The 26,870-nt window shown below is 34.3% G+C and overlaps 1 protein-coding gene across 3 annotated transcripts in view; it reads left to right on the top strand.

The window, feature by feature from the left end:
- GRIK2 (glutamate ionotropic receptor kainate type subunit 2) overlaps positions 1-26,870 on the top strand; it is a 358,136-nt gene that overhangs the window by 313,983 nt on the left and 17,283 nt on the right. For 2 of the 3 annotated variants that reach the window (XM_057364086.1, XM_057364085.1), the window contains exons 15-16: positions 5,292-5,517; positions 24,530-24,780. In XM_057364086.1, coding sequence (XP_057220069.1) covers positions 5,292-5,517; positions 24,530-24,780 — 477 coding nt within the window. Of the gene's footprint in view, positions 1-5,291; positions 5,518-24,529; positions 24,781-24,987; positions 25,575-26,870 lie in introns of those variants that run through there. The other variant, XM_057364087.1, reaches the window with a different exon arrangement.

Raw genomic sequence — 26,870 nt, 5'->3', positions numbered from 1 at the left:
TATTTTCTTGAAATAGATCAAGGTCAAAATCTGAAGAGTCTTCAAGAACTCTTATTAATTACTGTACAGAAGTTCATACCAATAAAGAATCAAAGAAATCAAAATAAACACAAAGTTGGAAGGTATATCTAGAGGTTCCTTATCCTTATTAGAGGAGATCTGCTTTCCTAATTGAAAGCATGATGTTAGATTAACTTATTCAGGGTGCATAGTGTTAGATTAACTTATTCAGAATTACATTAAGCTGTCTCAATGTTTCCTGTGACCTGATTCTACTATTTCTCTGAGCTACGTGTTCCAATACTTAGTTTTTCTCATGGTGAAGAATTTTTTCCTTATATACTCAGAGATTTTCCCATTAACATCCCTGGCTACTGCCTCTTACGCTCTCACTCTGCATCCTATAGAAGAGAGTACCTTCAGCTTCTCTCTACCTTCAGCTTCTCTCTACCGTTCTCTTTAGGTAATGGAAGAAGGTGATTTGATTCTCTGTAAGCCTTCCATTCTAGGAGAAACAGCATTTCCATAACTCTTTCTTTGTAAGTTAAGATCTCCAATCTTCTGATCACTTTGGAGTACACTGTTTAATTTTGACATGCCTTTGAACTCAGAGAACAAAAACTGAACACAGCATTCTTGGATGTGGTCTGACAAGTGCCAAGTATTGTTATTGTAGATTAATCACTTCCCTTGTTCTACTGGCTATAGCCTTGCTGATATTGCCTGCAGTTTACTTTTCTCCTGCAAAGATGGGCTGCATATTTAGGTTCTGCTAGCTGTCTTGGGACCAKAAGTCCTTTTCAGCAAAGATTCACTCCCACCAGTCAGTTCCCATTCTATATAGATGCTTGGAATTACTTTCTTTGCACTTATCTTACTTAAACCTCATTCATTTCCTGTTACACTAATTTCCAAGCCTCTTGTGACCTATCTGCATGGTAGCTCTTTCTTTCAGGATTTCTGCCTCTCCTCTCTGTTTCATGCCATCCACAAACTTGRTAAGGGTGCTTTCAGTATTGTTTTACAAACTGTTTGTAAACATACTGAGTAGTCTCAGGTTTGGGACTGACCTCTAAGGTACTCAGATCTTGACAAGATGCTAATTTGGCCATGAGCTGTGAACTACCACTTTTTTTGCCAGTTCTCCACCTGTAGCTGTTCTCTCTGTCCAGTCCTTATCCTCACAGCTTGTCATCAAAGATGTTTTCAGGAACCATGTTGTACACCTTGATGAGGCTCATATAGATTGGTCTTTATGAAATCACTTTTTATATGCCATTCATTTTATGTTAAGCAATGGGCTTGGTGAAGTCATTCAKAAGTGATATTTCATAGTCTGCACTGCAGAAGATTAGAGTGARTGTGCATTTCTCCTTTGGTTTTAAAAATATCCATGAATTAACTTCAAGAAAAGTCACCTATGTCCACTAAGCATGCAATRCTCAGGAAAACAAAAGTCACAAAATTGGTTTAGGCAGTGTCATAAATAGAAAATACTGTAGTAGGGTTGGGAGTCTGTGAGGTTTTTCCCCTTGACATAATGATTGTAWTGGTATAATTCTCATGTCATCCAAAGTGCTTCCATAAAATATGTGAGAACAGGGTAGCAGAGTTTTTTATTTTTTTTCTCAAAATTTAATCTTAATTACATTTAATCCTTTCTTAGTTATTGTAAACCTCTTTTGAGGGTGAAAGCACCCCTCATTACACCCCTATTACACCCCTCTTTGTGTATGGGTGAAAGCAAAGCTGAAGCATTTTCTGTGGCACCTAAATGCTTTTAGAAGCCAGAAAAGAAGCTGTAAACCATCATTAAAATCAAAATTTCCATTAATGGATCTGTAATTTTTCCTTTGCAGRGAAATGTCAGAATTTGCCTAACACATTTTTATGATGCATTTATCTGCTCTTTACTTGTATCATGAAGTCTGTTTCCATGTATTTTTAATCCTTGTTTATTCTGTCATTTWTTCAACATTCTAATATTTTTCCAACCTTGTGGTCCAGAGTCCCACTGCTCAGATATTTGCCTTTCCAAGCCAGTGCTCCAGGATGGAGCAGTAACACATTACTGGCAATGACTCATTCTGTTTTCAGACTCATATTCATACACAGCATTAGTCTATGACTAACTCAGAGYCTGTGCCATGGTTCCATTTGTGGGCCCTGACAAGCACAGTTATCTTCCAATGATGTTTAATTTATGAAARCTGAGAATGACACTGACAGTATCCTCTGAATGTCATTGTGAGAGCTACCATTTGATGAATCAGGTAGATGAGTTTCTAGATTTGCTTAATCTTTTCATTTCCAGCTTTCCTGTTAGTCATTTCTCTTTTTTTCATCCAGTGAAATTCAAGGCATAGGCAGCTTTCTTGCTGCTGTGCATCGTCTTCAGCATTCCTGAGGGAACACAAGCATGATAAATCATGTCACCACGAGTTATCTTATACAGACATCATTTCCGGTTGATTTCAGGTTATGTTGGATTTTCAGACAGTGATTTCCAGTTAGATGAAACAATATGGTGAACTAACCCAGATAAAGTAATACACTTCATTGATGGAGTATATAAGTTGGTTAACCAGATTGATTTGCACACAGTGAAACAAGGTGGAAACTTAATGTAAATTGCAACATCTGCTTCTAACAGTATGGATGATACAGTCATAACCACAAGAAATCATACTGGAGTGTCATTCTCTTTAGTTCAATGTCAAATGTGCTCCTGGTGTTTTTGATTGTTCTGACTTCTTGATTTTCATCAATGAGTCCACTCAGTATTTTGGCCACAGRACAATTATTTGTGGTTGTATTTTCCTAAATAAATTGATGGAGGTTTTTCTAATCTAAGATTGAAAAAAAAATATTGTGCATTAAAAAAAAAAAAAAAAATAGGCTTCACAAGTAGACAGCATCTTTCCCTGGAATCATTTCCGTTCTTAAGGATAGAAGAAAATAATGCAAAAATATTGTAGTATTTCATCTATATGAGAAAACTGAGACATCACTGTGGACTTTCTGTCACCCTTCCTACCTTTACAGTGGTGAGCCATGTACATTGATATTCTAAGTTTTATACTCTCATTTAAAGTCTTACAAATAATGTGTAGACCTTTTAAATGCCTTTGTTTTAATTATTCCAGTAAATTCCTGTCCTGTGCAGGAGCTTTCTCTGATTTTGTTGATGACATTTTTCCTTTTCTTTTCAGTAGTAGCAGTGACTTTATCCTAGCCGATTAAATCAGTCATCATAATATGAACATTCTGTCCTCTAGAGGATATAGTATTTTCTTCACATTTCTAATGTTTGAGTAGAAAGCAAACACTCCCCTTGCTAATACATTTTCACCCTGGAATTGTTTTTTGTTTGTTTTTTTGGTTTTTTTTTCTCCTAAAGAAAAATATAGTAATACATATGTATTGCAGTTCATTCTTTATTTTTGTTATTGTAGCTCATTTAGCTTTTTCTTTTCCCCCTCAACACGTGTCAGAAATGTGCATCTAACCATTTACTAAAACTGTTTTCCCTGCCAGTGTTTTATGTTGCTCAGTGTATTTATAGTGGCTAATATATTTACTGGGATAAAGACCGTATGATAAAATAATTAAATACGTGTTCATGGTAAAATTTTACAAATCTTGAAGGCCACTTATTTCCACCCTGTCAGTATTACACAGTAGCTTAGRTTCCTGCAGAGCTGGTGTGCACTGCTTGAAGTGTATTATGCTACAATGCAATATTAAATGCTTGCAAGATTTATTTCTTTTAAAAAACAAATGCTATGAGGAGAGACCCTATCTGTTTGGTCTTCTCTATTCTACATGTTCACAGAATATTCTGAAGAAAAATGCTTTCTTCTTTCCTTGTTACTAATATCTTTTGCAATCAGGCCCAGCCTATGTTCAGTATAGTTACAATGTGCATAACACAGAGCTCTAAAAGTCTTCAGTTTTATTAGGATTAACACTAGAGTAAGTTCAAAAGCTTGGTTTGCTAAGTCTGCTTTCTCTAAAGCRTAGTGAAAGAACTCTTGGATTGTATCTCATCGGGGGTACAAATTAATCTTTTTTTTAAAAAAAAGTAAATGTTATTTTCGTTTTATGTATGTGGCTAATTCTCTTTTGGGGCATAAWTTCTGGCTGTCAATCAGCTGAACTTCAGAAAGGTTTGTAGAGCCAATCTTTGTTTAGCATTTCCACCAGAGCTCATGGCAAAAATATGTTTAAGGCTGACATTAAAAGAGGGAAGATACCTTAAAAAGTCTCATAATACTAGTTAACACATTGTATTTCTACATTTTATTTACTAGGCAAAATTTAATATTACAGAACATTTTCTATTATATCTTGAATTTGCAGCATTATTAAACAGATGAGGCAAATGTGATATAAAATATTCAGTGTATTTTATTCTAATACCTTCCGTTTATCCAGTCATGATCTCTTAAGCATTGTGTTTTACAACAATGAAGGAAGGTAATTGTCYTTTTTTGAAAGCAACTGGGGTGAAAAAAAGGAAGTAGCTCCTGTGTAGTTGCACAGCATCATTWTCTTCCAAATTACTGACTCCTTTGATCCAAATTACTGGCTGCCTTCCTACCACAACAGTTCTTTGTAGTCTAGAAATATTAAATCAGAAAGCACTTATTAATTTTTTGGACTTCCAGTAGTCAATTTCTGTAAGGAAAGCTAGCATTATTATGAGCAGAGAGTGATATTATCTATTACCTAAAATCTTTCTCCAAGTATTCTTTTCATGTACGATGGATAAAATGTTATCTGCCCTCTCCTTCACAACTGTTTTCTCCATCCACTGCCATCTGTAAGGGCTTTGATTTCTTCAGATTGCCACGCTGTGCATTAGGTTTTCAGAACTGTTCAACTGAGTGATTGAAATAAGACTGAAATTTCACATGTGCCAGAATCCACAGATTCTGCTGCAAAACTCAACAACATAGCTGATTATTCTCGCTAGAGTGAAATACTTCATAGTTTCCTTGTGACCTGAAGTATTTGTAGGCCTTCCTTCTTCAAAAAAGCCAGATTAAAAGTAAAAACAGATTAACAACAGATATTTCAAATTTGACAATCTGTCCAGGTGTTTATTTTTACATGGAGAAGATGAGAAGTACAGATGAGATGAAAGGCACAGGCAACTTGGAAAATTACCATGGYAAAACCTGATGTGGTAAAATCCAAGAGGAGCGCAGTGTGCAAATCGAAAATTTGCTTTCACCCTTATAAGCATATTATTCTTCTTCATATTGCATCTAATATTTGTCTTTCAGAAATCCAAAATCTCCACTTACGACAAGATGTGGGCCTTCATGAGCAGCAGGAGGCAGTCAGTACTTGTCAAAAGTAATGAAGAAGGGATCCAGCGTGTGCTTACCTCGGATTACGCATTTTTAATGGAGTCGACAACCATTGAGTTTGTCACACAGAGGAACTGTAACCTGACACAGATCGGAGGCCTGATTGACTCCAAAGGTTACGGCGTTGGAACTCCCATGGGTAGGTGACACCTCAACCCCTTGTTCTCTGTTCACTAATCTTAGTTCCTGCAGTAGCACAGAAAGTGTCCAATATCCTGTTCCATTCTCTATGTTGCTGGCATTTATCTTTATTTTCTTTTTCCCAACTAGGAAAAATATATATTTTATTATAGTTTATGGATGTTATTGAATTTTCCAAACAGAAAACAATAGTTACCTTATAAATAGTTGGACATTTTCATATGATAAATCTGTCTTACATGGTGCCTTCCATATGTTCAACARCAATAAGAGTACTTTTCACAGTACTTTGTTTTATAAAAAAAAGTTTTAAAGAAGTTGATCTCTCTCTTTAGAGAATGAAGTCCTAGTAGGAAGACTAGGATTAGAAAATGGGGCTGATGCTTCTAAAGTGAGAGGGCTAATCACTGAGATTGCTAAAAGAGGAGGAAAGATTCCACACCATGCCATAGACAGARCAAATATTGAATTAGCCTTGTGGAATATGGCTTTGCATATTGGCATGGAAATTCCAATCCTTTAAGTTTATTCCAGGTCAGCTGTTCTTTACTAAGTACATTTTARTTGCAAGAGTAAAAGCCAAATACARKTATTAATTAGTYTGGCTCCTAAAATCCACAGGATAGGATTCAGCAAAAACTGAGCTCCCAGTGAGTGCAGTGATTKTTTAAAGGACATGAGATGAAGATCTGGCTTTAGATTTCAGAACTGATTGGAGAGAAAATAGTGTGACACAAAGATTGTAGTAAGGTGGTTCTGCTGGGTTATTTCTCAGGCAAATATTTATTTAAACTTAATTTTTAACATGAGTTTATAATTTTGTAATTGATGTGAATATGGTTGATTTTGTTCCTCAGGTAGGTCTTACATTTGGTACTGATTTTATCTGTTTTAATAGCAAATGCTAAATCATTGTTCTGGCAAAGTTGTGTCCAGTACTTTAATCAAGCACACGGCTAGGAATTTTAGGAAATAAAGTTTATTGGAATAACTTGGATAAAGAGGTATCTAGTATTACCAAATACAGATTTGCCTATATATTGTACTTATATTTACTGCTACTTTAATAAGATATTTGAAATGTTCATTATTTCTTTAATTTTCTATGTAATGAACACCTGCTGAAGAAATTATGATTCTGTTCATTCTGTCTTTGAACAATTAGTTGCTAGGAATCTAGTTTTGAATCATATCAAATTTTCCTCTCTGTTCTATTCTTGCTTTTGTATTCTGTAAACCTGAAAATGACAGAATGGACTGGAYTTCAGTCCTGCTGGTCTTCTTAGCATCTTGTATCTTCTTATCTATAAACCTTTTTRTTATTTGGAGGATGAAACATATCTTCCATTTAAGTTTGGTATGCAGAAAATCAAATCTGAAGGATAGTTTAAATTTCTTGAATAATCTGCATGCAGATCTGTGAAGTATCTGAAGCATGGTCCAGAAATTTAGGTGAACAGTGAAATGCCAAACTAATAGGCATCAGAGAGACAAAAAACATTCCAGAAATTATTCTGTTTATGTGTAAGCCAGAGAAGCAGTGTGAACACTGGAGAAAGTCACTTTAAAACAATGATAAATCTAGAAACAGAATTCTGAAGTTTAGGGGAAGAAATGTTGAACTTAAAGAGAAGAAGAASTAAAGTAAACTGCTGGTCATTGTCSCCTACTTTATTTGGGGAGAGTAGGCACTATTTTTTCACTGACTTTGAGTCATATCAAAGACATTATTCAGTTCTTATTCATCTGCAAGATTCCACGTATCAACAAATTGTCTGTGTCAAGAGAAATAATAGTGTTTTACAAGGGGATATGTGAGCTGACAGTTGTCTTGAATCAAGATGAAACAAATAATGGACATACCTGCAGGAATTAGGGGTCACCAAAGGAGGTAAAACAAGAGTTGGAACARTGTTAAACTTAGTGAAAGAAGTTGAAGGATGATCTGAAAAAAGATGACAGCTTCATAAAGGCAAATAGAACAGAATGTAAAGCAAAACTTTTCATAAAATAAATGAAGGTAGAACAAAACAGCATCTGGGGCTTTCCCAGAAAAGCTAAGAATAAGAGATTAATCCAATATTTGGGAGTATCTATATAATGCTGTTAAGAGAGCTGACATTTATAATGGGTTTAGATCCTCTGTATTAGGTGCAGTCTCAGAGGAAGGGATTGTGCAGCCTCTGCTAGAATGATGCATAGTTTGCACATACATTTGAAAGGAATCCTTATGAAGAAGCATTTCCATGGTGTCTGTCAGAATAGTTTTATTGAATATTTTGCTTTATTGAAGCTAAAAGGTATTACAGAGAAGTGGATAATACAAAATATTCTCATGCGTTTTAGCTAATCTCATTTCTACAGGGAAAAAATAATTCTGAAGTCTTTAAAAGAACTTATGACATGGTTCTAGCTATAGAAATAGATTACATCATTATTTAATGACTATGAAAGAAGTTTATAGACAGACAACTGAGTAATTTTTTTACAGTTAATAATCCTAAGAGTAGCTTGTCAAGTGCTTGGAAAACTGCAGTGCAATGGCTTCACATACAAAGTATTTGTTACAGCTTGTGCCTGTTTGAGAAGCAGCTCATCGCTGGGTAGAACAGTACAGAACTATTTGTGTTAAGAAATCATAGAATCCCAGAATGTGCTTGGAAGGGACCCATTATGATCCCAGAGTCCAACTCCTGAACCTGCATGGGACACTCTAAAAATCCATGTGCCTGAGTGCATTGTTGAAGTGCCTCTTGAACTCAGGCTGCATGCTGTGACCACTTCCCTGGGGAGCTTACTTCCAGGGCTCAACCACCCTCTGGGTGAATAGCCTTTTCCTGATGTCAAACCTAAAACTCCCCTGACTCAGCCTCATGCCATTTTCAGTCCTGTCACAGGTCACCACAGAAGAGGTTGGTACCTGCCCCTTTGCTTACCCTCATAAGGAAGTTGTAACTGCGATGAGGTGTCTGAAGTGACCTGAGCTGCTGCTCTTATTGCTTTTCCTCAAGACCTTTCACCAACTTTCCAGGCCTCACTTGGACAGTCTCTAATAGTTTAATGTCTTACACTACAGTAACCAAAGCTGCCCCCAGCACTCGAGGTGAGGATGACCCAGATCAGAGCAGAGCAGGACAATCCCCTCCCTTGCCTGGCTGTGATGCTGTGCCTGATGCCCCYCCGGATAGGCTTGGCCCTCCTGRCTGCCAGGACACTGCTGGCTCATGTTCAAATTTCTGTTGGCCAGGACCCCCAGACCCCTTTCCACAGCGCTGCTCTCCAGCCTATTTTCCCAGTCTATAGACACAACCAGGATTGCTCTCTCTCAGGTACAGAATCCACCACTTGCACTTCTTAAACTTCATATGGTGTTACAGGCATGGTATTGGGAAGACAGAGATATCCTCTCCAGAATTTACAAAAAATCCCATCCATCTCCTTGAATAGTGGCTTGAAATTGCAGAAGTGCTTGCATATAAGATTAAATTTGTCGAGCACAGTTGTTACAGGTCTTATGTTGACTACAGTAGAAAGGATATGGTTACTTTTGCAGAACAGCACTAAAGGAATTAAGTGCAACATATCTTGATTATTTTGAAGGCAGCAGAATAATAGTGAGACCATAATTTGCTTGAGTTTAAGCAGCTACCAGAAAAAGAGCTAAAAGCTTTCCTAACAGAAAAATATGCTATCTGAGTAGTTTATGACAAGATAATCACCTGGAAAATGCAACCACCCAAATATAGCACCAGTTTAGAGTWCTGCAATAAAAGCTCTCTACTCATGATATTAATATTTTAAATTCAGAGAAAGAAAATTGCACAAGATTAGGAGGAAAAAAAAAAATCCAAAACCAAAAACAAACATTGGATAAGGAAGTACACAGGTATCAATACCTTCCAAACAAAATGGAGAAGCAAAATATGAGTTTGCATATTTTATTTCCTCTAAAAGTATCAGTGAAATAAATGAAGTTTAGATTGCTAAAATATAACTTTGATGAAGGAAAATGGAAACTGCATAGTTTTGGAACAAAATGGAATCATCAGAAACAGTGTGCATCTTTAAAATCAACAAGATACAGTGATGTTTGTAATAGGTGCAAGGCAGAATTCTGTATGGTGCTTTTGCAGCAGTGATAAATAAACTAGGGAAAGTGAATTTGGTAAATTGTGCATACAATGACTGATTTTCATGATACACATTTTTAAATTGAAGTTTGGTATATACTAGAATTGATTTTCAGTCAGCCACCTCTGGTGCTAGCCGAAAAAAGCCTTGATTTATTATGAAAAGAACAGGCCTGGGAAGAGATACTTGATAGCAACTGATACTTTGGAGCAGATAAGGGAGAACCTTGTAAATAGAGTTGTGTTTGTTTCGTGTTCTATCTTTGCAACATTGTTTATAGCTTCGTAACCACCAGTATAACACTTGCTTTGCTACAGAATTTCTGTTTGCTTTTTAAAAAAACCTTTTTCAGTTTGAAGATCCGCATGTGGGGTTGGGTTTGTTTTTTTGGTTTTTTTGTTTTGTTTTGTTTTTTTTGTTTTGTTTTTTTTTTGTTTTTTGTTTTTTGTTTTTTGTTTTTTTGCTTTATTCTGGCATGTTTTATCAGGAGGCACTATTTTGCCAGTTCTGTGTTCTTCAACAGTGAATCTGGTAGAGAGGAAAATTTTGCATATTGTTGTTGACATGTTGTACAGTTCATTTCAAATTTCTAACATATTCTAATAATATGGATATATATCATCCACTGTTATTAGAAACTCATAAAATTTCTTCTAGTGATTGAAATTAGGCTTTGTGGGGACATTCACCTCACCATCCAATATTGATTTTCAATGGAGGAAGGAGGGGATGGAAGGAGGCAAAAAGAAAGAGAAAGAGAAAAGACACACAAAGTAAATGAACAAAGGGGTAGTGGGAGAGGAAGAGGGAAGGAGAACAAACCCTTTGGGTATTAAGGGAAACTTTTATGCTTTTCATTACAGATCCTCTAAAGTGTTTATTATCATCTTCAGTAGTTTCAATTTCCCGTGTCATCATCATGCTTTGTAGAGATGTTTAAAATCTGGTTTGTTCTTGAATAACCCCAGTTGAGATAAATTTATCATTTCAAAGAGTTCCTAAATGTTTATGATACCACATGCTTGTGGTTGTCCTATCATCCTATCAAACCAAGAAATGGTAGCTTTTGTTTTCAAGAAAACCTGATCTATCCAGCAATCTACTTTTTATGTCCTACTGAAACACAGTTAGTGTGACTTTTTTTACAGTATGTCAACATACTGTAAAACACAGTAATATTAAGAGACATATGCTATTTTCCGTAACAAAAGGTTAGAAATGTAGTTTCTATGCACTTTATATTAAAGCCTTAGTAACGTGTGAAGCTACTCTTTACTTCTCTTGGATGGGTTTCTTTTTTTCTCTTTTTCCTTTTTTTCCTTTTCTACTTTCTACTTTCCATTTGGAAGGAACACAGTTGAAATGATCTTTTGGAAAAATCATATTTCATCTCACTGGGATGGTTTCCGGTTCTTTTTTTTTTTTTTTTTTTTTTTTTTTTTTTTTTTTTTTTTTTTTTTTTTTTTTTTTCCCTTCAGCATGTTTGACAGCAGGCTACTTCCCATCTGGCTTGGGCAGATTTTCTACTGAACTGCCATTTGCTTCTATGTTGAACCTGGAGCACATAGATGGCTGACAAGTGAATATTTTGAACCGATTCCATATGAATAAGTCTACTGAACATGCACCTTTCAGATCATCTGCCTTTYTGTGACAGATGAGGACTATCCTGCRTATGCCAGACAAACTCTGTATGTGTGGAGATATATGCAAAGTAATGCCTTTGACATTTTGAAAATGAAAAATGGTATGTGTTAGTAATCTTAAAAAAATTGCATATATTTCTTCTAACTCTTAAGAAATAAAAAATGGAAAGTAGTGTTTGAGAGATATGGTGCATAGAAGAAATTGGAGCTGGTCATTTCTCTGATGTTTCTCTGTTGCTGAGCTGCAGAAAATTGCAGAATTAGATTAAGAGGGGGCTTTAGTGGTGTAGCAGTGATGTTGCTATAACACCTGATAATGGTGAAGCAAAAACAAAAAATGTTTGAGGGAAAGGTGAAATACACATTTATTTACCCTTTATTCCTGTGCAGTTAATAAAATCAAATTCTGTTATTAATATTAATAATACAYTAGGAGCAAAATACAAAGAGAAGAATCTTTGAATTTGTTACATGATTCTCTTTTACAAGGTCTTTTGACCTACTTTTTACTTGTTGTGATCAAACTATGACTCTTACTTCCAGAGCATATCTCTCTTCGAATCTCTGGCACTTCCATATTGATGGACTACTAAGATGTCCTGAAAAATGCTGGTTTAATATTCAGATCTTTGAAATCTAATTGTCAACATTAAAGAATTAAAAAAAAAAAAAAAAAAAAAAAAAAAGTGCACTCCCCTGACTATATAGAGACTACACTGTGGATGGGGACAAAATACATCTCTCAGGATATGAATGGTATTAAATTATGTATTTTAGGGTCAACATTTCCAGCATTTCATTTCCAAGACAAATCTTACATAAATTCCCATTATACAAAGCTGCAACTACTTGCAATAGTAACACAGATACAGGAATGAAAATTTATTCACATAAATGCATGAAAGAGGTCTGCACAGGGTATATTTATGAATTCACAATGGAAAGTTGACAATTACTGTGATGCAAGCAAGTTATACCTCACATGTCAATAAACAGCCTTCCAGCAGAGATGCATTGGCTTCAGGTCCCAGATATGGGCACTCTCACTTAAGTTCAAAGCATGAAACAAAACTTCAAGATTCACATGTTCGATTCAGAGGTGCATCTTTAAGTGAATTTCTCTTTTCTGTAAATTCAAATGAAATATCAAATTAAATGTCTTTTCTTAGAGATATTTTTGCCTCTCACACAAAAAAAAACCAACAACATATTTTCCACAGTACACTGTTTTAAAAGATTCTCAAAAATGTGTCCACTCACATATGAATTCAAAAATCTCTTCAGCCAACCAATGTAATGTGCAGATCACTTGTATGTAGAAATTTCTTCATATAATTTTGTATAATGTAGGAAACATAAACATTTTTAAATTTTATTTTTGTAAAATCAGAGTAAGAGTGGGGTTAATTGCCTTTCTTTTGTAATTTTCTTGAATTTCAGTCAGCTGTGTAGTGTGTAATTAAAATGCTGTTTGGAGAATGTGCATTTTGAAGACAGTAAAATTCATACAATTTCATCAGACATAGAATCTAGGAAGAGTATTTCACACTCCACTCACTTAAATTAAAGATTTCACTGCAGAATAAAAAGGATTCAGACAATAATTTATGGTCTGCCACTTGGTACCTTCTCTAGGAATATGACTTCATGAATTATTTACATTTATATTTATCTAAGCCATTAATAAATTAAATAGARTAGTATTGCTCCTACCTCAGTGATAGGTTGCTGAATTCAAAGAGAATTTAAACAAATAAATAGTTTAATCAGAAAATGTGTAACAGTTAATTATCATGTCGTATTCAGTAACAATGTATAAATTCATCTAATATATATTACCTGTTCTGTCTCTARGGAGTGGCCTACTATAAGAAGTATTCATAGTAAACATTTTTATGTTATAATACTGAAATTTTTTAATTGACCTGACCATGTTCTTAATGCAGGTATTTTGCAAATTATTTCACGACCTGCCCTTTTTTAGGGGCATGTTTTCAAATACAGAAAATTTTAAATTAGGCACAACAGAGAATATAAATTACTCAAGATAGATMTTTTAATAGATGCTTGTAATTTCAAATATTACAACTAAATGTATTTATAATGCAAATAAATAAATAATTTATTTCTTAAATACACAAGAGCAAGTGAATAGAATAGTCTTAACTCTCCTCTTAGAGTTCAGCCAGCCTCTTCCTTGCTGCATTTATTATTCCAGACAGATTTTGCAGCCGGTTTTGGTGGGGTTTTTTACAATCGTCTAAAAGCTAGTTTACTTTTGGGGCTTGCCTGTAAAGTGAAAAGTAGATAAAATAAATGTCTTGTAGGTGTATGAATAACACTTCATGATTTTATGGATGTGTAGGATGTTGTTCCCTAAGTTTTGTTTAGCTTTTTAAAGACCAGAGGTTTGATATATACTAGGGCATGTCTGAATAGGATATGTGGGAATGGTTCAAGGCTGCACGAGGAGAAGTTTAGACTGGACATTAGGAAGCATTTCTTTATCCAGAAGGTGGTCAAACACTGGAACATACTTCCTRGAGAGGTATTTGATGCCCCAAGCCTGCCAGTGTTTAAGAGACATTTGGACAATCTCTTTACCTTTCTTTATATTTTTTCACTTCCTTTTTTCCCCCTCTTTCTTCTCTGCCTCTTTCTTTTTTTTGTTTTTACACTTAGAGAATTTTACTAGATGCACCAAAAAGATTAGATTGATATCATTGAAATCACTTTAATCATTGAAAGCCTTCACCTTACTTCAGTATTCCCAATATGTTTTAGTGTAGGCAATCAGACCAATCACATTACTTCTGAACATTCAGTTCTGACAAAGTGTTTTCTTCTTGGTAAGAAGATGAAGTTCTTTGTTGCTTTTCCAACTGCTTTTTGGGAACAGATATGGAGGAAAAGACTTTTTCCCTAAAGAATGGTTTGGCAAGAGACTTTTACATGTTTAATGCTTCCATTCTATGGAGCTCTTCACTGTTCATGCACAGGTGCGCAAACATTCCTGCACGCTTTCAGCCTGTTACTCTAAATTTAATTTACTTCTGTTAGAAACAACAGGGGTAGAAAAGATTTATGGATCTGATTCTGTGAACCAGATAATTTACAAWTTTTTTTAAAAATGAGCCTCCCCCACCCAAAACAAAACCCCAAACCAYCCAAAACCAAAACCAACCAAACAAAAAACAAAAACAAAAATGAAAACAAAAAACCAAAACCAAGCTCCCCAGACATAACATTTCTGTCTCTAACATATGTGAATACAAAAGCAAGGCTGAAGTTTCACTGTCATCTCAAACTGCCATAGAGTTSCTGCACTTTGCAAAAAATGACAGTATGAAGGAAGAAGTGATAGCAGGCAAATGGATGCAGAAGAGAAAACGGGATTTCTACATTGCCAGCTGTTAGGCCAAGTCTGAAGAAAACCCTGAGACACTTCCCTGCTTTCTGGTAGTTTCRAAAAGGTCTAATGTATCTCTCAGTAGCAGAAGTAAAATAGTTTTAATTTRACATGTGTGAGTAAATGCAGTGGGGAGGAGAGCTGTCAAAGTGATTTTTCCATATGTTTAAAACTGTTTCTTTTCCCAATGCCTGGCATTTATTGTTCTGAAAGTTTGCAGAACTTGAGCATCTTCCCCTTCACATTGGTGTTTCTTTTTTTTTTTTTTTTTTTTTTTTTTTTTTTTTTTTTTTTTTTTTTTTTTTTTTTTTTTTTTTTTTTTTTTCTCCTGGAAGTCTAAGTTAAGAATCAAAGAACATTATGGTAGCAAGGGAACCACAAGAAATGAGAATACTGGCTTATATTAAATACTTTTAAAAAAAGAAAAAAAGAAGGGATCCCATGCATCCTCTCAAAAGTAACTGGTTGGATTTTATAAACATTGCTTACWCTTTGAAGTTAAGTCCTTACTGTAGCTAAGACTGCTTTCCGTATTCTCTTTTCACACCTTCACCAAACTTAAAAGGTGACATGTTCTAAAGGGTCATTTTGAAAACTTTCCTTAAATCTCAGGCAAGACTAGAAARCAATGCTAGTAAGCACAATACCTGGCATTGAGCATTACTGAAAAATTTATTTCAACTAATGCATGCATTTGGCAGTGATTAATGCAGAACATAATTTTAGACTTTTTTTTCAGGAGACATAGGCAGGTTTTTTTCTTCAGTATTTTTGTTACTTCTCTTAAGCATTAAAAAAATTTGTAAAATCAGAATTGTACACTGCCTTTRAAGACCTAAAAGAAAGAACACCACCCTAGGTGCCATAGTGACAGTGATATTTGCTCCAACAACTCTTCCAGTACCTCCGTTGTGTCTGACATGGATGGGTAAACAGAAGGTGTATTCTTTTTACACATCTATGATTAAATATATTTATGTAAAACCAGCAAAGTCACAGATATCAATGATGCAGAAACCTTTCAAAAAGCAGCAGTTTCAAAACTGAAAGGAATTAAAGGTAAATTATATATAAATTTAGTCTCCAGAGTTGTTAACAATACACTTGGTTGATGTAACTGAAAGAAAATTCTATTTATCTGAAAATACCGAACTGTTTAGAAGTTTAAAGTTTTCCTTGTTACAAATGTATCCCCAGATTTCCTCTGTAAAGTACAAAACTCAATAGTCAAGGCTGGCTGTCATTTCAATCATTGTTGTGATTTCAGACTCTGTAGCTATTTCCTGCTGGTATTGGGTGGCACATGAGGATATCTGAGCCATCTTTATTACCTGTTGTAATGCACTGCTCCTGTAAAAAAATTTCCATCTGTCAATCCAGTACTATGCTTAAAAACTGTACATATATAAACAAACCTGTCTCTGCGGAAATAAATAGGAAACCGTGTATCAAGACAGAAGGCCTTTATCTTTTGCTTGCCTGCACTTAGTCTGTAATCCTTCATACAATCTGAACTGTAATATTCATCACTTAGACATGCATAAAAGTGCTGAGCTTCAGATCTCCTGTAACTAAAACAAATTAATACATTTGTCTTCATTAGCTGAACATAATACAAAAAAAAATTGCAAATTATTTATTTTTATGCAGGTCAAACCATGTATTGAAAGTAATTTGAGAATTTCAACTGCCTAAGCAGTTAATTTATTATTTCTGAAATTTAAGAATGTGTAGCTAACATATTTGATGAAAGAACTATTTTTTTTTATAGTTGCCTCAGGATTATGAGCATATTGAAGCACTCTCTGGGAAGCATGCAGAGACTGAGATTTAAATCAATAAGGAATTTCCAAAACCCTTAACCTCTGGTAGCTGTGGTGAGCACACTCTGCCTAAAAGAAGTGACTTTTAGCAGGAATTTACCAAACAGATATTACCAAAGCAAAGACATTATTAAAAGTTCATGCTGATGTTGTTGTCCCTAGGACCATAATGTGTGCCATTCATGTAYGTCATGTACATGGTCTGGGAGTAAGTCATAACAGAAGCCACTGAGGGATCTGGGGTTGTTTAGCCTGGAGAAAAGGAGGCTCAGGGRAGACCTTACTACCTGCAAGAAGGTCAGCCTTCTCTCCCAGACAACTATCAAGAGGAAAAGGGAAAAAGTCCTCAAGCTGCCCCAAGAAAGGTTTAGGTTGAGGGAGAATTTCTTCACTGGAAGTGTTGATAAGCATTGAAATGAGTGCCCAGGGAWGTGGTGGAATCACCAGCCCTGAAAGTGTTCAAGAAATGGCCATAGGTGTCTCTTTGTGTTATGATTAAGTTTGGTCAAAGGTTGGACTTGTTGATCTTGGAAGTCTTTTCCAAACTTAATGATTCTATGATCACACAGTACCATGGATTGCATTGGCAAAGACTCATCTACAAATTTAAAATGTCTCTTGCCTGATACATTACCCTTAATTAGAAAAAAAAAAAAACAAAAACCCTGGTGTATTTCATCCCAGCACATGGTGTTTGCATGGCTTGCAGTCACATGCACGCAAGGCCACTTCATACCTCACCCATGATGAAATAGTTAATGGGAAAACAATTATATTCATTTAATTCATTAGAGAATTTCCAAGGGATTGAGGTGTTCTGCAAAAGCAGAAATGAAATGGGCTTTCAAGTCTGGACAGATTTGTTACGGCCTTACATTTTTCTTGTCTTTCAACATAATCTTATCTGCCTGACCAAAATATTCTTGTATACCAGAAGTGCCCGTAGAATTTCTTTTGGATTCCTTAATTCATCTGTTTATTGCTGGGTAGCGTTAGACAAATATTTCTTTCAAAGGAGGCTATATTTGCAAACCATTCATATAAGAGTGTCGCAGATTTGCAAGGCGAATTGAAAAAAAAGAAAGCACAGTATAAATATGAAATACTTTTATCTGTGGCAAAAATAATATCATTGATTTTCTCACTAGAGGTTTCAACAAAGATATCTTGCAGCTGTGCAATTCAACAGGGGTAGAGAGATAATAGTGTATCATGATTATGATCTTTTCAAATTGTCTGTGATGTTAAAATGCATGAAGAGTCTGTGAAAAATGTTAACACTCATTTGTTTTGTCTGTCTAAGAGATGTGCTTTTGAGGAGTTTATAATGATAGCTTGAAGAGAGGCTGAACATCTAAACAGAATRGAAAAAAAGAAAAAAAAAAGTAGAGTTTGAAGGGCTAATACAATAATTTAATAATGGTCTGAGTACTTAAAATAATAAAAAGTCCACAGACATCTTTTTCATTCTGTTAAGGTTTTCTTAGTACTACAAAAAGAAACAGAGAAAAATGGTGTATATTTAGAATTACACTTGTTATCATCTTATTTAAATTATTCAATATAGGCAACCATTATCCTATTTCATTTTGCTTTGCTCCATAATGTACTCACTGTGGAAGATAGATATGTTTTAAGCTACTTGCAATTAATATTTTTAAGTACATCCCTTTTCCCAATCCCAAAATGATAAGTACTTGTGAACAAGAGAATTATTTAATGGCCATTTYAGTTCCAACTCCAAATATCCATCTAACTTTGGTATCAATTATTTTTCATACTTATGGCTGGAAAATGAATATGTAATAAATCTCTGCTGCATCATCCATCTTGGTTACATTTTAGCTTTATATACCTGCATGAAATTTTAAATTTTGGTTCTGTAAAGAAGCGACCAGAAATTAGCCTAAGTGGGAATGGTTATGAGTGGGAAGAAAACAATTCAAGAAAACAGCACCTGAGAAAGTGTTTTGATTACATTTAGCATATAATACTGATTTTAAATGTTTTCTGACTTACCAGCATCTTGTCTTTTCCAAACCATTCCTGTAACTCAAAGGTGAATATATATATATATATATATATATATATATATATAACATATATATATATATATATATATATATATATATATATATATATAAAGGTATAGCAAACAGTTTCGGTTTAGATTCTGTTTTGAATATTTGCAGTTCTAATTTCATTATGGGATCATTTAGGCTGCAGTAAACATCTACTGAGGATTTTCCATTATAGTAACTGCAACTTAATAAATATGTACTGTTTACAGCCTGTCTAATATTAAAATATTATAACCCTAATGTAGCATGAAGTGTCCGGTTTACAACAAGACTCTAGAAACACTGATTTATTTTTCACCAAAAAGTTGATTTTGAAAGTGGAGCCAAGGACTGGGAACAGAGAAAATCCTTTTTCTTTTTTTCATATATTTCTTGGAGATTTTAGAACCCACAGATAGAAAGAGTGAACCAAGYTATGTCGACCCTTCTTTCTATTGCTTCCTTTCCATCCCACTTAGAGATGGTAAGGAGCGCTGGGAGCTGATGTGGTTGTAACTTTTAAAACAAAATAATTCTGTGAAGATATAGTGCTTCTTCTATACCCAGTACCTAATACTTTCTTATTGGATGTTATAACTGACAGTATTTATTGCTGATTGTTGACTATGCCTTAGAATACTGGAAGGTTTTTCAGGCCCTGTGATGTATGAGGCTACAGGAAATAGTTTTCCATGGTTCCTCATAATTAAACATCTATTCCACAGTTATGTGTAAATGAAATACCTTTCATGTTGTTTCTGTCACTCCTGTGACTGTAGTGTGCATGACACTTGGGAGATGCTGAACTCCACAYACTGAATCACCAGTTATCTCCTAGGAAGAAATGTCTGTTCCAAAGGAATGAACTGAATTTTGTCTTGTAAAAGTAAAAGGAAACCTTTGTCAGAGTAATAGATGAGCAGGTAAAATAGAAAAATACAACCCCCAAAACTTTCATATATGGCATCACTAAGCATACAGCCAACTTGGTGGCTGGACATTTAGTCTGTGATTCTTGGTAGGGCTAGGCTATTGGATAAGACAGATGTTGTTATGCTAGAACTTTAATGATTCACTGATTTCCAGTAGTATAAATAGTGTTAAKCAGCATTCTTATGGAAATTTCAGGTGGGTTTACATTGGAGTGAGATTGTGACTGAGRTTTATTGTATTTATGCCCAATCTAGCTTTAGGATAGATAGAACAATCTGGGATAGCCACAGCAGGAATGGGTTCATGCTGAAAAAACAAAATCTAAACAAATAAGCCAAAACTCTCCCATTATAAATTTCCTTTCAACGGTCAAACTAGAACTGGAATTGGTTGTTTCTTCAATGTATAATAGTCACATACAGCTTCAAAACCTAGATATCTTTTCTGTTATATGTGGCTTTCTCCTTCCAATAAATAATTTATTACTCAAATAATTTCTGAATTATCTAAATTTTGTAGCTAGGTTCTGACTATGATGGTGTATTCCTAAATACCTTTGTCATTTGTTTAGGTCAAGTACATGGAGTATGAAACAATGTTGCAAGATAAATAAAATGGGTTTATTAATAACAAAAGAAAAAAAAATAGGGATAAAAGATGCTATCAGTGGTCTTTGTGGATGCAGAATGTATTTTACTATTCAGCAAATCAAAAATAACATGTAAGTGTGTTGTTATATCCTGAGGGCATATTTAAAAATACCAGGCAATTCATAGTGATTCCTTTTCGTAAAATACACCTGGCATGATGTAACAAAAAATTCTTGGTCAAAAACTTTTTTGCTGAAGGAGTTYGCAGAATGCCACTCTTCCTTTTGATTTACTTAGACTCAAAATCARTTCTACAGTTCCCAATATGCTCCAACTGCTTTCATATGATAAAATAAGTAAAAAAGACTAAAAGCAACCAGGCAAGAGATTTTACTAAGTTAAAATCTAGTGGGAAGCATTTTCAAGACCAGTTAGATCAGCACAATTTCAACATACTAATCTGTATGCAGTGAAGTCTCAATATAAAAAGCTTATGTGTTCATAATTTATGTTTAAACATATCATTATGTGCATAAATCTTTATATACTGAGACTTCAGGGCAGAAAACACATCTATGTATAGCTTCTGCAGTAATTCTGGGAGACTGCTAGTTTTGTACAGATGCATTAGAAAAAGATATTTTATGCAAATTTTGATTTTTATTTTAAATGTTGATAAGAAGGTAACTTCAATTAGAAGTTATTGCATCACCTCTTGAGGTTGTTGAACTTGTGTAGGAAGGYACTAATGTCTCTATCATCTATAACAGAAGGGCTTAAAATTCTTCTGGCAGAAATTCTCATTCCTGCAAACAGCAGCTGGAGTAGGACCAGAAAACCATGTATAGATTATATTCTGTAGATCCTCCAGTCCCAGTTTGYCATGGGAATAAATAATCAGTTGATGGAGATATAAAAGCAGCAGAAACCAGCAAAAGAGAGGGGAGAAATATTCGGAGATTTTTATACTGGTCTTTTCCCTTTCTCTTCCCTCATTGGAAGATTATACACCTATTATTTCACCCTGATTTTGGAATAGAGTTTTAAAAATCACTCTCTGTCCCCTCCCTGACTTCCCTACGTGCACAGACTTATGAGATTGGATTTGTTTTAACTGCTTTGTCTTTTTTTGAATGTTGAGATCAGAAGTTTCTATTTATTTGCATTTCAGGATTTTATTCTCTGTTTCTTTTATTTTTTTTCTTATGCTCTATTCTTACTCATACTGTATGTATTTTGCCAATTCATTAATATATATTGTCTGTGAGTATTAAAGTCTCTATTTTTTTTGTTGTTTTGTTTGTGTTTTGAACAGTAAATTCTCTTTAATGAAAATTTAAATAAAATGAAATTAGACACTTTAGAATAGAAAATGTAAAAAGTGAGACATGGTCTTCTTGCAGCACTTCTTGGAAGGGATTGAGTCATCTTTTACTCATGTGATGAGAGTGATAGGGAAAATTACCCATAAATGTGAGAAATCTTTTGCATTTACTTGCTGACATTTTTCAGTTTTGCAGGGGAAATAGCTCTAATATCCATAGTGTAATCTGGGTCCCTTGACCATATTCCTTTTTCTTCTTCTTCTTTTTTTTTTTTTTTTTTTTTTTTTTTTTTTTTTTTTTTTTTTTTTTTTTTTTTTTTTTTTTTTTTTTTTTTTTATTTTTATTTTTTTATTTTTATGCTACCTTTGTCATCCACAGGTCAGACCATCATACTTTCAAATAGTTCAGGTGCTTCTGGGTGGATTTTCCATTGCTGGGACTTACAGTCCCGTTTGTAAAAGAAAAAAAAGTTAGGAGAAAATCTAGTTTGAGGAAATAATATTGTTCATATGCTCCCTTTGTTCTCTTAATTGCTACTTGAATCAGTATAAACAGCATTAAAAATTCCCCTTTGAAGTATCAGCTTATTAGTTGTACTCAGTATTTGCTGCAAAATGTAAACCTATGTATTTAGAATATTCTAAGTCCTTCAGAAATAGAATCGGACTATAACATTTAATGTTAGGTTTTTCATGGGTATAAATTTTTAAAAGCTTGATTTAACTGCAGCAATATATAATGATGGTCATCCCACACTGATCCTTACTTGTGAGCAGATAGCTTCTTAGACAGGATAATAAGGTATAACAAATATAAATTTTGCAGTAGAAACACCAAAGACCCCATAATATGTCCATTCCACAGCTATTTGTGCAAAATTTTGCAAGCCACCAGCRGTTATACAAATACTGTTGAGCTGAAACACTACTAACTGTGTGTTCCTATATGCAGCCCTCATAAACTTAACTAATTGTAGACTGTGCTTTATTGTTTCTGACTATGAATTCCTCAGTTAATTAATTTTTTAACTGCTTTGAATAGACTGGAATTGTAAGTGTACAAATCTGAACCCCAGAAAATATAAATAATACATGAAGAATAGATGGTGCTCACTATATTTAGACCAACAGAAAGTGTGGAAACAAAATGCAAATCAGTTTAATTAGAAAGCAGCCTGTCAGATCAGAAGACAGTTTAAACTGGGTCCAAGATTATTTCTCTGAATCTAATGTTATTTAAGTTGTTGTTGTTAAATATTTATATGAAGTGTAATGTTGAAAATATCCCCAAATGATTACAGAATGCACTTACACTTCCCCAGGCTCTTGTGGACTAATCACTTTCCTTCTTCCATCTGACTGAAGCAATGTGTCAAGCATAGGGTTTGCAGAGTTCCAGMATAATCAGGATGGTCTGAAATGATGTGACTTAAGCCACTGCATCACAAGAGTACAAAAGTTTGTTTTCCTTTTTTTTCTGCTTCCTATGTAGTCCTGTGTAAACACAGTTTACCTCCAGCACAAAACATTGTCCTTTTCTAAGCACAGAYGATAAATGCACAAATCCTTGCAATTTGAGGATGGCTCTTCCCATCTTTTTTTTTTCTTGAATAAAGAAAAAGGTACTTCTGTATTAATTAACTGTCCTTTCTATGTTCTATACTGACACAGCAGCTTGTTATAAGCTTTCTTCTCAGGGTAAGTTCTAGATATTGAAGAAATATAGAATAAGTTAAAAGAAATTTTCAAAAAATAGTATGCATGTTTTCTGACAGTTTAAAGACTATAAAAAATACTATCCATGCATTTCTTCAGCTCCTTCACAGCTGACCACAGAACATTAAGTGGTTAAACAGGCAGTATCTCTCTAGTGGATTCAGAATAATTTTTTAAAATATAACAAACTAATGAAAATGTATTTTAATACTTTAGCTATAAAAAGCTTTAATACTTTGGCTGTAAAAACTATAGCCAGTAAGTAGTATTATTTTGATAGAAAGAAATAGGAGGGCTTCATTATAGAATTGCATTCACATCAACTGAAAGAGGGCATGCCATACCTTTTCATCCACTCTTTTTCTTTCTTTGCTGTGATTTCTTAACCACTTTAATGAAGAGTCTTTTGTTCCTGTTTTCGAAGGAGAAGAGGAAAAATGATGGCTTTGTTCTCTATTTAAACATTGCACAAGTCTTAACATTGAAAGCACTTCTGACATGATTTGCTCTCTAACATTCAGAAAATAAAAGCTTTCTTCATTGCCATTATTCAATTATCAATGTAGATTTTAACATACTCACYGAAAARCACTTATGCACAATRTGAAAAAAAGAGAGCAGATTGCATACAAAGATGTGACACCACCCTTTGAACTGTCCCTTGAAATCTTGAAATGTTCAAAATACACAAAATTATCACATCATTTTAAAACACTAAATTATGAGAAAGAAATATATCAAAATGTGASAGTTTACATTCCTATTATCCAAACACACTTAACCTTATCCTTCTGAATGTATTGCTGCCTGGTGCTATTAGTAAGTGCATATGAGAAGGTGTTTTAAGTGMCTGACAATCTATCAAATAGGGACTTTTGTGGGTTGATCCTGAAGCATAAATTGCTTTTCCCTCTTTTAATAAACTAATAGGATAAAGTGGTCATTAAATATCAAACCTTGCATTAGTTTTAGGGTAACAAGCTATGAAGCAACAGCTTGTAGATTTATGTATAATAGACTAAATCTACTGAAACACTATTAAAAACATATTGGAAAAAAATTAAAAATTTTAAAAAAAGAATAGTGTTTGGCTGGGTATAATAGTTGGGCATGAAGATACTCAAGTTCATGGGACTAAATGTGAWAGGAATTTTTGCAGCAAGTGGCCTGGCTTAGTGGCAACACCAGCTGAATCTAGTCTGTGGCTATATGTTTGTGTGAGCAAGTAGATTTTTATTTATGTGACCAATGTGACTGTGYTGAGAAGCAAATGCCTTTTTGATTAATATGGCTATTACAGTTTTTCATGAGATATCACTTATTCTTATTCAGAATAACTGACATTCCATGTGATGTTTCTTCCCTGTGGTCTCTTTAGGTTCTCCATATAGAGACAAGATCACTATAGCAATTCTTCAGCTGCAGGAAGAAGGCAAGCTCCACATGATGAAAGAGAAATGGTGGAGAGGCAATGGTTGCCCAGAAGAGGAAAGTAAAGAAGCCAGTGCTTTGGGAGTTCAAAACATTGGAGGAATCTTCATCGTGCTGGCAGCAGGATTGGTGCTTTCTGTCTTTGTGGCAGTGGGGGAGTTTTTGTATAAATCAAAAAAAAATGCCCAGTTGGAAAAGGTAAATATTGTCATTACCTGTTTATTTTATATTTATAGTCTATTTAAATAATATTTTAAACATTTAGTGATGTTTAGTGAAATGTAGGTGATGCATACTTATAATTTATTCTTATAGTAAAGTATTTTTATAACAAAGGATGACAGCAAAATATCCRAAGTTTTACATTTACAGCTTTTAATTTTTCTTCAATGTGTTTAATTGTAGCCAGATTTCAGGACAAGTGACTATTTCTCCTCTTATTCAAGCCTGAAAAAAGACAGCTTTTTACTCCTGGAAGTTCACTGCAGTTAATTTTATGGATGAAGAAGAAATCTGAAACTGTAATGGGAAACAAATTAATCTTCTACACATAATTCTGATTTTCAAAAGACAAACTGTCTGTAGCTCAAAGTCGAAATCTAAARTTGTCTCTATAGAAATGTTCCTTATAGGGGTTTATACTTGCAAAATTGTCCTGGTAACATCTGGAAAAGGTTACATCAGCATGATTCCTTTTTTGGTGGGTTTACTACTGATATGATGTCCTGTAATTTCAAACTGACCCAGTTTTGAAAATCCTATTGTTAACTTGTTCTGTACTTGCAATTTATACAGCAGAATACTGTAATTGTGCTAAGACTATTAATATAATGAGAAATTTATAGTTGAAATTATCATTTTTGCMTAATCATTAAATAAATCTTTCTATATGTATGTGCCCATGTCTAAACCTAAACTAAAGCAGTATATTTTATTGCTGTGGCAAATTCTGAACTTTTGACATTGAGAAAAAGTGTTGCATTTTGCTAGTTTTTTGGGGTTTTTTGTTGTTTGTTTTTTTTTTTTTTTCTTTTGAGGTGTTTGTGACCTATGAAAATTTTTAAATTCATGGATAGAAATTAAATTTAATAAAATCAGTAGTAAATCCAAAAGCTATATTTATATTGGTATTTTTCCAGATGATGCTAGTGAGTTTTTGTAATTTGAATCATTACTCAGAAAATTTACTATTTTTTTTCACTTCTTTTGAGGCAAGCTCTTGGTACTCAAGYTTCCTGTTATAAAGATATTGTTAAAAGTTTTTTTCTAACACACACTAAGGCCGTGTGAGGTTTCAAGGTCCTAAATGCTTTGAACATGGGTACATTCATTTAATTGTTAAAGGACATTTTAGGTCCTCTTCTTTACAATAATGCAGGCTAATTCCTTCTGTTAAAATAGTATTAGAATGTTATGTTTCTGAAATGAATTTATAAGGGAAAATATACTGGTTACTTAAGAAACCCATGTAAATGTCAATAATTTTTATCCATTAGTAAAATGGATATGGATCTCATATGAACAYCAGTAAAATTTGGTTTAGATTTTCTGGATTTTTAGCAAGCACTCAATTAGAAGAATAAGACTGTTTTGATAATAATTTTGTTACATGAGTTCAGTATTTTKCAGGGTGTAAATACATACCTTATGTGGCGATAACAGCATGCTGGAAGTTGTGAGGGGAAGCAAACAAATTTTCTGATTAAGGATTTRTTTCCTTAAGTCCTATAGTTTTAGGGAGGTTGGGTGGGGGGTGTTTATGTTTGTTTATGTTTGGGGGGTTTTGAGGTTTTTTTTGGTGTTTTCATTTTCCCATTTGTTCATTTATTAGTTTTGGATAGAGATAGCAATGACTGGAGGAATGTGACCTTTAAATAGTATTTCTACCAGAAATGTTTCATCAGCAAGTGTTTACATACTTTAAAAAGTTAGGAATAAATCTGAAGCAGCTGAGTTGAGCCAGGCCTCTCTCCTTCCTCTCCTCTTGCCTTCAATCATGTCCCTTCCATCTCCTGCCTGCTGCTCCCACATATCTGATATCAGCAGCCRTTGAAATTGCAGTGCAATTTTATTTATGGAATGAAGAGAAAGATGATGCTCACATCCCTACACGTGGCTGTCCCCAGCATCCCCTCACACACTGTTTTTGTAGCACCCAAAGACCTTCAGAAAACGTCTTTCCTCCTCTCCAAATGTAGCAGATCCCCTTTGCTTAGGAGTGGGAGGAACAGCAGCCAAAGGAGAGATGAGAAATCTTGTCATTTGTCTCCAGTTTCTACAAGTCCTCT

The sequence above is a fragment of the Malurus melanocephalus genome, unplaced genomic scaffold, assembly GCF_030028575.1.
Source record: "Malurus melanocephalus ecotype Western Australia unplaced genomic scaffold, MMel_1.1 scaffold_35, whole genome shotgun sequence".
Classification (NCBI taxonomy): Eukaryota; Metazoa; Chordata; class Aves; order Passeriformes; family Maluridae; genus Malurus; species Malurus melanocephalus.
The sequence above is the reverse complement of the archived record's forward strand: the minus strand, read 5'-3'. Positions and strand labels throughout refer to the sequence as shown.